Raw genomic sequence first — 11,203 nt, 5'->3', positions numbered from 1 at the left:
AAAAAAATAACATTTTGGGGTATTAAAAAACTTAATAGGCAATAAAAATTTTTCTTATATCAAACTTTTTACGACTTTAGTGCAGATCAGTCACAAGTATCGAGTAGTTTAAAATAATGAAAGAAAAAGGTGGGGTCAGTGATGTTAATTTTGAAATATTTGTCAAAATATGTGATTTTCAGGCAAAAAATATTGTAAATTTGATCTTGACTTCTTTAATATATTTTCATTTTTTGGAAAAGTTTGTTGAGGGAAGGTGTAAAACTTAGTCTAAAAATATAAATTAAGACCTATATTAAATATATTTAGCAATATCAAAACGGAAAATATTCTCCGAGTAAAAGTATGTGAGGCTAAATTTCCATTACATTAAATCTTATAAATGTGCAGATTTGCAGAATTTTCTGCTAAATATCCTTCCACCAAAAGAAATAGTCCCTCATAAATCTTGCTTCTTTGTAGATTTTGGAGCAGTTTTTTAATTGAATGTTAAAAAATTTACATTGTTGAATTTAAATATGTTATAAAAATTGAATTTCAATAAGTAGTTTTGAAGTAAAAGCTTCTGCGTGAACTTTTCTAAAAAGCTGACGAGTGACTTACCTTAAACCAACATCGTCGTAGCTAATTTTGACGTCACGTTAACGCACTTTTCTCCATGTATACCGGTATTTCAACACGTGAGTTGAGTATACTTAAGAAATAAACAACTTTATTCAGTGAATATGGCGTTGTATTTACATTCAGTGTAATTTTCCTTATGAAATCCATCAGAAATCCACGACGTTCAAATTTCTATAACACACGCGAAACCTAGTCACCGCGCGTTAGAATACACAGTAGGAACTACATGCATTTTCAATACTCTAGGAACACCAAAATGTAAAATGTTTTATTTCAATTTAATGAAAAACTATAACCCTGAAAAATTAACGTAAAAATAAATGTAATGTGCATTAAGAATTAATTTGTCGCTTTTTTTCTTCGCAATGTTTGTTTGCGTTATTATACTTTGCAACGTCATTTAACGTCATTTGACGTCACAAACGGCTCTTACATCTATCAACCACGGCAGTTTTGAAGGACACTAAATTCTCATTTAAGATTAACGAAATAAGCAATTATGAAAAAGGAAAATTAGAGAATGTAAATATAAGCATTGAATTCATATTTTTGGATGTCTTCGGTCCTATAACACACCTGGCCGTGCCGACAAATTATCATACCGCGCTAAGGCGCGGTATTCAATTTGTCGGCACGGCCAGGTGTGTTATAGGACCGAAGACACCCAAAAATATGAATTCAATGCTTAAATGAAGAGCAATTGTTGTGCTGGCATATTCCATGATTCGCGCTAGCGCAACATGGAAAATATGCCAGCAGAGCTATTGCTATTCATAATGCCATGTTCACTGAACAATCGTTGTTTATTACTTATATTTGCATTCTTTGATGTTGTCAAGAATATCAGAGGAAATCCTGGCTTACATAAGGACGCGGCTTGTCGTCTTCAGTAAAGAAAAACACACAACTATAATATTACTAGACCAGATCATTGCACCTTTTCTCTAAAATATCGCAAACAATTTATAGAGTATTTGCCTCTCAAACACAGTTATCTGGATACAAGCTGCGCCGTCATCACATTCTCTTAAGGGGGCCGACTTTAGTTTCAATTGCCCGATATTTCGCGCATCATAGTAAAATGAAGCGTATTTACTGTTTTAATGCAACTTTTTTCTCTTAATTATTAAAATTAAACAAAATTAAGAAATTATAGGTATGAAAATGTAATTACAATTTGATATAACTGGTTTTTTAACCGATTTTGCAATTGATAGGTAGGTTGACGTCGTTGCAGTGTGTTTTTGACCTTATGATAATCTGTAGCTCTTAAAGAAAGGGGTAATAAAAATATTATTAAATTAAAGATTAAAGTGATAAACATACGCTCTTGAAATTTAAAACATAGAAATTTGAGAATATCTCCAATATTTGTATTATGTTTTCATGTGAATCCATTGTGTATGTCATATTTTGTATAGTATGTCCCACGACCGGAACGTCACTACTTTTTGCAAAACATCTCAAAATAAATAAATACCTTGGACTTCAACCTATGTCCGATTGGTAGATTGATTTTTTCCAAACTTCCTGCATTTATCCGAACCCTCGAGTTCAACCAGTGTATACACACGGCGGCAAATTCAAAGTCTACGGGGATTTAACATTGTCAAAATGGCCACCGCCATTTTACTGAAAGATTTTAAACATTTTTAAAGATATAAATCAGCAATTTTAATTATTTTGAATTCCTTTTTTCCAAAGAATAAAATTAAAAACTTATATATATTCCTTTTGTACAACATTTCATATATATACTTCTGAACGCGTTTTCTAGTGTAGGGGAGCTACATGTAGTACTATGCGAGTGTGAAAAAGGAATTGCACCCATAGCAGAAGCAGTTGCGTTTATAGTGCTATGAACGCAATTGAAGGCTGCAGGTTCAAATTGGGAGAAAGCTGTAGGTATGCAAATATAAGAAAATGGTATTCAAATCAATTATTAAAAAAAAAAGCAAATACAAATATTAAAAGGTGAATGCATTTGACTGGTTATTTAAAAACGACTGCCAGAAAAAAGCATTTAAATTCAAAATATATGAAAAAATATTTTAAAAACATTATGTTCAAATGGTAATATACATTTCCTTTGTGAATTTCTTTCCATCATTTCTTTTTTATTTAAAAGCAAAAATAAACAAGCTAAATTTGAATACCAGAAATTGGCAAATTTTGAACAAATATTCTATTTTCAACGTTAATCAAAACATGGGGGAAAAAGATAGGGAGGAGGAAGAAAATATTGGAAGAAAAGGTGGTTTAAACAAAAACTGAGATAAAGAGGGAATAAAAGGAAAATTAAGGAAGAAAAAATATAAAATGAAATAAAAAAGCACGTTTCTCCATGTACAGTATAATTCAACACTTGAGTATACCAGGAAATGGTATTCAAATCAATTTCACAGTTACATGTAAAATTGGCTTATTAAAAAACACAGCAAATATAAACAGTAAAAGGTGAATGCATTTGACTGATTATTCAAAAACGACTGGCTGAAAAAAGCAATTAAATGCAATATTATGAAAATATATTTAAAAACATTATGTTAAAACAGTAATATACATTTCCTTTGTGAATTTCTTTCCATCACTTTTTTTTTATTTAAAAGCAAAAATAAACAAACTAAATTTGAATGTCAGAAATTGGCAAATTTAGAACAAATATTCTATTTTCAAAGTTAATCAAAACATGGAGGAAAAAGATAGGGAGGAGGAAGAAAATGTGGTTAAAACAAAAACTGAGGGAATAAAGGAAAATTAAGGAAGAAAAAATATAAAATGAATATTTTGAAAACAAAAAACAAAAAAACAATTCAACACTTTTTTGTAATCATGATAATGTGGTTAGATCATACATGTAACAATGCCTGGAAGAAGCATCTACTTTAAAGTAAAATGATTTAATTTTGAATTCTAGCCTCTTATTGGTTAATTTCCAAAGAGGAACGCAAATTATTCGGTATTATCTGATTTGGTATGGGGACACACCTCTTGACAACAAACTGAATTATCTGTATCCATGCATTCCCTTCCTTTCCAGCCCTTGGGATTCATTGAAAATTCCAGATTTAATAAATGTACCTTTAACCTCAGACAGTAGCTCGGTCTTACCTCATGTAATCAAACATCTTGGCTGCTAAGTCTATGTATCAGGTATTACATCCCTTCACTTCCGATCACTTCCGTTACCAAGGTTGTATTATGTAGCGGCAAATTTGAACTCATACAAAGTAACTCAATTTTACATCCACAGTTGCTTCGCGGATTATGAAGTGTAAACGACAGACCAGGTTATATCGAATAATTTGGCAAAGAATTAGAGACAGTCCTTAAATATATATATTTTTCAATAAATCACGATAAGACAAATATAATCATTGAAATTATTACATTCCCCAAATTACTCCTTAAGTAAAATGGAAAGACAATTAGGATAAGCTGCTTATTTATGTATTTTTAGTGACAGAAAAGAAAACTTGTGGCTTGTTCATGTTATTTTCAGAGTTGGTTTGTTAATTTCTGTAAAAAAAAATAATCTAACAAATGTAGCCCTTTCATTCAATCAATTCATAGATATGTAGACTTCACAGAAAATAATATCGACCGAGTGCGAAGTCGATAAATCCATGGACGGACTTCATAAATGGACTATATTTATATATTCAAATAAGTGGTATCACCTATTTGAATAGATAATATCACCAATTCAAATGAAAATCACCTATTCAGAAGCTGAAAAGGTGATATCACACATTCGAATGGGCGATATCACTTTTTGGGAGTAATATTTGAATAACGGTGCCTCACATGTACACTGTAAAAAATGCGCTTAGAAAATAAACACTTCATTTACATGTTTTGGCCTAAACATGTATAAGATTGTGTTTAACGGCTAAACACTTAAGTCTAAACGTGTGCTAAATTGTGTTTAACGGCTAATCACCTAGGTCTAAACGTGTGTTATATCTAAATGATGTTAAGATTTTTTACACATGTTTAAATATCATGACGTTTAAAAATTGAACACTTTTTTTTCGTGCAGAGTTATCTTTCCGGAAATGACGCATATATATTCGAATGATAAATAGAGCGGTTATCGAAACAAAGAAATTCCAAATGTAAGCTAAAGGAGATGGATTAAAGGAAGTGAATGCTAATTAAAGTGATACTCATGGAGAGATATTGAAATGCAACATTACTACGATAGAAGGTATGTATGCTATCATTTTTATTTCACATAAATTGACCACGATGTGCTACATAAATAAACATGTAGTTGTAGATCAAGATACCCTTCTGTTATGTTTTGCATTCGAGAAATCTAGAAAGGAGTACATTATACAGAATATCATAATATTTATATAAGTATCAGTACTTAATAGTGGTTATTTGAGGTTCAATAAAAGTAACGTAACAATAGCTTTCAAACATGTAAAAAAAATGTCATATAAATCCAGCTGTGAGGATCATATTTTGATAAAATTTGAATTTCTTTCTTACAGGATATGGTCCACATCGAATTTAAAAGCAAAAATACACGTATCATAGGAACTGCTAGACCATCTCCAAGTCCACAATGTTATGCCATCGTTTTTGCACTTCTTACTCATGTTACTTTCTAGAGGAAACTGAATTTTGTGAAGTATGTTGTTCGTTATATCTTTGAACAACCCCAAAAAATTCTTAAAGTATGGAATTGGATTACTTATTGACGGTCACGGATGAAAACAAAGTATGCGTGTGTTGTGCTCAGTGAAAGGATTGTTGGAAGTTGAAATTGATACAGACATGAGGAATAACTGCATGCTTGCTAAGCTGATGAAAAATTAAAACAAGCGTGTAAAAATGTATATTTAATTTAAATTTCTTTAAAATAAATCCATGTTTGAATATGTTCATTGAATAAAATGTAAACAATTGTTTTATTTTCAGTTTTCTGGAAGACAATGAATACATCCAAGTGTTTAATTTGTAAACATGTTTCATAACATGTTTTGTAAAGTGTTTAAAGTCTAAACATGTAAGTGTTTAGGATCTAAACACTTTTCGTTACACGTAATGAAATTTAATGTGTTTAGAATTTCAACGCATCAAAAAAAGTGTGACAAGAAAGTGCTTAGGAAAGTGTCTATCATCTAAACACATTTTTTACAGTGTAACGTTAAAAGTGCTGCAATTGATGAAGAATTTTGCATGAATAAATCAAAACTTGTTTGAATCTATTACAATGAATCAATCATCCATGTAGATATCCAGATGTGTATTGTTTGCCAATAGAATGCCTCAGCACTTTTTTTTTAATACCATAAATTAAAGTTTCATGACCTGCAAAAATTCATTTTTTTTCTCAGTTATATGTTTTATCAGCCTATTGGCGTATTAAAAATACATACATGTACATGTATGTTTTTTTTTTGTGTCGGAAATATCAATATTTTAAAACTATTTCTTAAAAGAAAAGACTTGTTATTTAGACACGGTATTCTAATAATCTAACAAAAATTAAAAAAAAATCTAATACCGTATAAGTGGAATTTTTAGCAAATATTTCATTTTGGCATTATTAGCGAGCTTGCTAAAAATTGAATATCGCTAAAAATCTATTGCGTTTTACTTGTAATAGCTTCCTTAATATACATTTTAAAATCGCTAAAATAACATCTCGCTAAAAATATATTACCAGTTTTTAAGGACAAATCGCTAAATTTGCGTCTCGCTAAAATTTCCACTTATACAGTACGAGGAATGTCTAAATGACATTGCTTTAACGTCATGATTGGACATTTTTAATTAGTGATTTTCCCTACTATCATTTTTAGTTCCTTGCTTTCCTATTTGGGCATCTTCCGTCTCTGTTTAATCATACAGTTCAAGCTGTGTGAACTTAACGTTTTAAGAACATCTTCAGAAGTGTTTTAACAGATGTTTTCTCAAAGATTAAACGATCACATACTTCCTTGAGAAAAGGCACTAAATAAGAACTATTTCATAATGCCAGTACATTTTACAAATGATGCACATGTTCTCGGATAAAAAGGACGATTTTAAAAATTCTGACTAGATATGGGAATTGTGAACTTGTTTGACTGTAAAATTTGATGTAAAATAAAATCAGGTAAGTGAAAGTTAGTCTGCATTAAATTTTTTAATAAAGGGGTCACTGGTCTATGTAAATAAACTTTGCGAGACCTTCAGAAAGAAGATGCAATGGGTAGCGATCGCAACCAATTTGCACTGATAAAATTTAATTTTTACTGCTTACTTTTGCATAATTAATATTTGAACATTTCAAACTACTAAAACGTAACAAAAACGTACTCATAAAAGAGAAGGAACATGAGATAAGATCAAATTATCAATTTTCTGAACTCTTTGTACATTACTACACTGTAATTTAGTATGACCTACGCTTTTAAGCATTTCCATCATATTTCTTCCATTATTTAAAAGGTTTTATGTGACAAATACTGTACCCTGTATGTATGTCTGTATGAAGTGTACATATTTATTGGCTCATTATTCTTCCATAATGCGGATATTAAAACATAAAAATAAATATACATGTGAATATGTACCCTTTCCAATAGAATACATATGGAGTTAAAGCAATATGAGATGCATTTTTGAAAATTTTATTTTGCTGGTAAAATGCGTTATTTGATTAATCTGTATGTAATCTTAACCCTTATGATCAAAAAGTCCAAAATAAAGTTAAAAATTTTTCAAAAGAAATATTTCTGTACAACCAATAATAGAGTATTATATAAGAAATCATTATTGTACGGGATGACAATAATTCAATTTTGGTTCAATCAAAGCTTATAAAAGGTGCTTCCATAGCAAATATGAAAAACAAAAGTTTATAAAGTTTACGTTCTATTTTTCTGTCATTTCAATACTGTAAGTTGTTTTAATTCCACGGTGTTAAAATTTCACGATACTTCAAAAAGTTCGAATTGCGATGGTCTTAATTTCACGCTGCAAGAAATTAATTAAAAATTTAGTATAAGCATTTAAACGCTTTAAAACAAATAATTAAATTTACGATATAAAATTAATAAATCGCGAACATAGCGAAATTAAAACCATCGTGAATATTTGCCAATCTACAGTAGTTAAGTACAAATTTGAATTATTTTTCCGATGTCACACATGCAGCTCATATTGCTTTAGATATGGAAATTAAAAGAAAACTAGAGGTACTGTGAGCAATGAGCTCACTATATGAAACCCCCAAATCCCATATGAATATAATGGCAGTGTCCATGTTTTGCTATGGAAAACCATATCATTTAGTGAGCTCATCATTGCTCACAGTACCTCTAGTTTGCGTAGTTTTCATTGGCTGAAAGTACGTCACGTGATATTTTTCCTTCGTTTGCTATCACGTTCTGTGTCTTCGATCAATGTCAATTGCCATGAGTCCTTATAACCACATATCGACCTACACTGAAGTCCATAATTGCATATTATCTCAGGCATGGGCAACTTCGTTATAAGGTCACTACATGCAAGTGTATATGTACATGCATTTTGTTTCCTAGTACAGATACAATGTATTTTATTTAATAAAAGATAAAACTCTTAAGCATTGTATTATATCATTTTAACCCCTCTCATACATTTAATGCTTGGACCCTGATAATTATAGATAAATAATTACCGATACTCACTAGTTTTAAAATGAAAATAAAAGTGTAATATCAATAGTTCATCCTTTTTATATCCTTGTTTCGATAATTAAATTTCTTATATATTTTTCTTACAAGTGTGTTGAAAGTTTTAGCGTTCATAACACGGACGTGTTGATGTTAATATTAGAGTGATATTTTTCTGTTTTGATATCACTAACCTCTAAAGGAACATTGTCACAGTTACAGATAAAAATCTTTTTTTCTATTTTTTTTTTCATTTTTACAGCTGATCAACTAAGGTCTAGTGATCATAAAAAAAATTGAACTTGAGTTGTCGAGATACAAGACAGATTTAGGGCTCCAAACATTTGTTATTGTTATGAACAATACATTTTTATAATTTATTGATATTTTGTGTATTATAATAAATCAAACAGACTTAAACTAATGATCGTACTCCAAATACTCTGCTAAGCAAAATAAACTGACACATTTTATTAATATACTTTTATTCCCATTTTAAAACTGTAGATTATACAACGCAATGTACAATGTATATCATTTAAACAAGTATAATATATTCAAAGAAATAAAAGTCTAAAATTGTTTCATCCTTTTACCATAAAATCATAAATATAAATATCAAATTGTTGGTTTTAATTGTTTTGTTCATTGTTTCATATCATGGACAGCTGTGTAGACTAAATTTATTCAGCAAAGCTCTCCGTGCCATGACAAGATAAACGTCCAAAAAAATCAAAATTCAGTGCTTTAGTGAATGTGCTATTATCAATTCTTTGTACATAATTTTGCAGAATGGACCACATTCCCCGACTATCAGAGGTCCTGTATGTTGGTCTGTGTCGTAAGATAGGGACACCGACAGTAGTGGCCATCAGAAGGGACGTGAGGGATGCAGAGGACATGATAGAGAAAACTGGGCCCACTTTCGTGAAAAACGCATGTAAAGCAAGAAAAATGCTAAGCGGTAGTTATAGGGAAGGATTCAGGTTTGATACATCTGACCTGGATTACATGGTGTGGTATTATAATTTTCAACTTATAAATGACATTTCTAAGTTAAGAGCTTACAATTCATCAAAATATGACATTCTTCTCATGGAGGACACCGATACACCACCTGGTTTTGTTAGGCTACAGCTTCTAACACCGATAAGATCCAAAGTCTTCGGTGAATCAGTCATTCCGTTTAATGGTAGAAATTATGTATCAAGTTTTTTGTGGAGACAGGTATGGTTTAAAGATCATTCTCAACGTTATCAAAATGCAACTCATCATGGGCCTTGTTTCAGTAGTATCATAGGATCTGTTTCACTTGATAGAGCCGTTTGTTTGACTAGCAGATATTGGCCCTGTAGTACAAAACAACATTGGATGGAAAGATGCGTTAGACACATGTGGCCGCCTGCGAGTATGCTTAGAGATATTTTAAACAATGATTGTCATTGTATGGCTATTGGGAGTAAATGCACGACCAGTGAAAATGAATTAGAGTGGAGATTGTCCTTTTCTCTTGCCGAACAAAAGCTAGTGTACACCATGAATCACACCCAATTTGTATGTTATGGGCTCCTTAAAATATTTCTCACTGAAGTTATCAATAAAAACGTGGAAGAACCATTACTTTGTTCGTACTTCATGAAGACAACAATGTTCTGGTTAATACAAATTGGACACATGCGAACTGGAGTCGTAACAATCTACTGAAATGCTTTTGGGTGTGTTTTAAATATCTTTTTCTCTGTGTGTATCGTGGAGAATTCGCCAATTTTTTTATTCCCCAGAACAATATGTTTTTAAACAAGATTGTCGGTGTAGCACGCGAGTCCCTGCTAGAACAACTAAATCAGTATTACAGAATAGGGGTAGCCTGTCTTCTACATAGCCCAACACTCAGAGATATCCTTATGCCAGCCCTTAGCCGTCCGTCGTTTGTGATCCCCTGTACTGAAGAACAATCTATTGACCTTGAATGTCAATCCTGCATTAATGTGTTTATGAAATACGAAGTATCAGCTCTTCATCGTATTGATTTTACTGATTGGTTTTTCTATTTAAAATATGTAGACACTTCAGTATATTTTTCTTTGTCACCATATCATTTATTAACATTACAACACTACAAAGCCGATTTTCTTATTCTTTCAGCCTTCATGATTTTCAACAATGCCACACATTTTAAACACAAATATATGTATTATTTAGACAGAAACCTTTGCAGCATGTTGAAGTTGTCATCACGGATAGGAACCATCTCCCATTCGCTGTATTTAGCTTTGTATTACTACAGGACAGGGAGATATAGTAAAGCGCTTTATGTAACTTATCTTACTAAACAAAGACTTTCAAAGCCCTACATTTTGTATCATGACCATACGGAAGGACACAGATTCGGTAATGATATAAGTTATCTATCCCTGTCTAGGGAAATGAACATTTCCTGGGTAGAAGAAATCAAGCTTTATTGTGCTGTACACTATATTGAAGAATTAGCAATAGAAAAAAATGTGAAAGGCGTTAATGATTTTATTCTTCTTTCTCCATTTGTATTAGTTGAAATGCTTTCTGTATTGTCAAACTACCGCCTTGATAACAGATCTCAGTATCTAGAGTCACTGACAGACCTTCACACACTGCTCCTTTACGATGATGGAAGGTATGTACCATTAAAACTCCGAGATATATCCTGGTATATACTTGGAATCTGTCACCAAGTTGTAGGGGACAATAAGAGGGCATTAGACTCTTATCATGAATCACTTAGACAGGAACAATTCAATGAAATACAGAATGCTGTAAAATTCAGAAAACACTATCTGCAGCAACGATTGATTAGAAATATACAAATGTAATAGCATTTCAATGCGTTCTACATCATTGGTGGAAAACAGTGCGGAAAAAATGGTTACATAATGTGCTATATA

At 31.3% G+C, this 11,203-nt stretch overlaps 1 protein-coding gene across 2 annotated transcripts; it reads left to right on the top strand.

Annotated features, from left to right (window-relative positions):
* The first annotated feature begins 6,611 nt into the window (after window positions 1-6,611).
* Window positions 6,612-11,203, top strand: LOC134276801 (uncharacterized). Of its 2 annotated transcripts, none has more exons than XM_062759082.1 (2): window positions 6,612-6,739; window positions 9,074-11,203. In XM_062759082.1, exon 2 carries the CDS (start codon window positions 10,070-10,072, stop codon window positions 11,129-11,131), a length of 1,062 nt encoding a protein of 353 aa, XP_062615066.1. In that variant the 5' UTR covers window positions 6,612-6,739; window positions 9,074-10,069; the 3' UTR covers window positions 11,132-11,203. The 2 variants fall into 2 exon arrangements, with proteins under 2 accessions (XP_062615066.1, XP_062615067.1); XM_062759083.1 differs by having other exon boundaries at window positions 9,074-11,199.

The sequence above is a fragment of the Saccostrea cucullata genome, unplaced genomic scaffold (genome assembly GCF_032062105.1).
Source record: "Saccostrea cucullata isolate Sc308-1 unplaced genomic scaffold, CSIRO_AGI_Scuc_v1 ctg476, whole genome shotgun sequence".
Classification (NCBI taxonomy): Eukaryota; Metazoa; Mollusca; class Bivalvia; order Ostreida; family Ostreidae; genus Saccostrea; species Saccostrea cuccullata.
The sequence above is the reverse complement of the archived record's forward strand: the minus strand, read 5'-3'. Positions and strand labels throughout refer to the sequence as shown.

Bases quoted from the DNA above. Each gene is read 5' to 3' on its own strand.
- LOC134276801 (XM_062759082.1), top strand. From the start codon at position 10,070: ATGTTTTTAAACAAGATTGTCGGTGTAGCACGCGAGTCCCTGCTAGAA.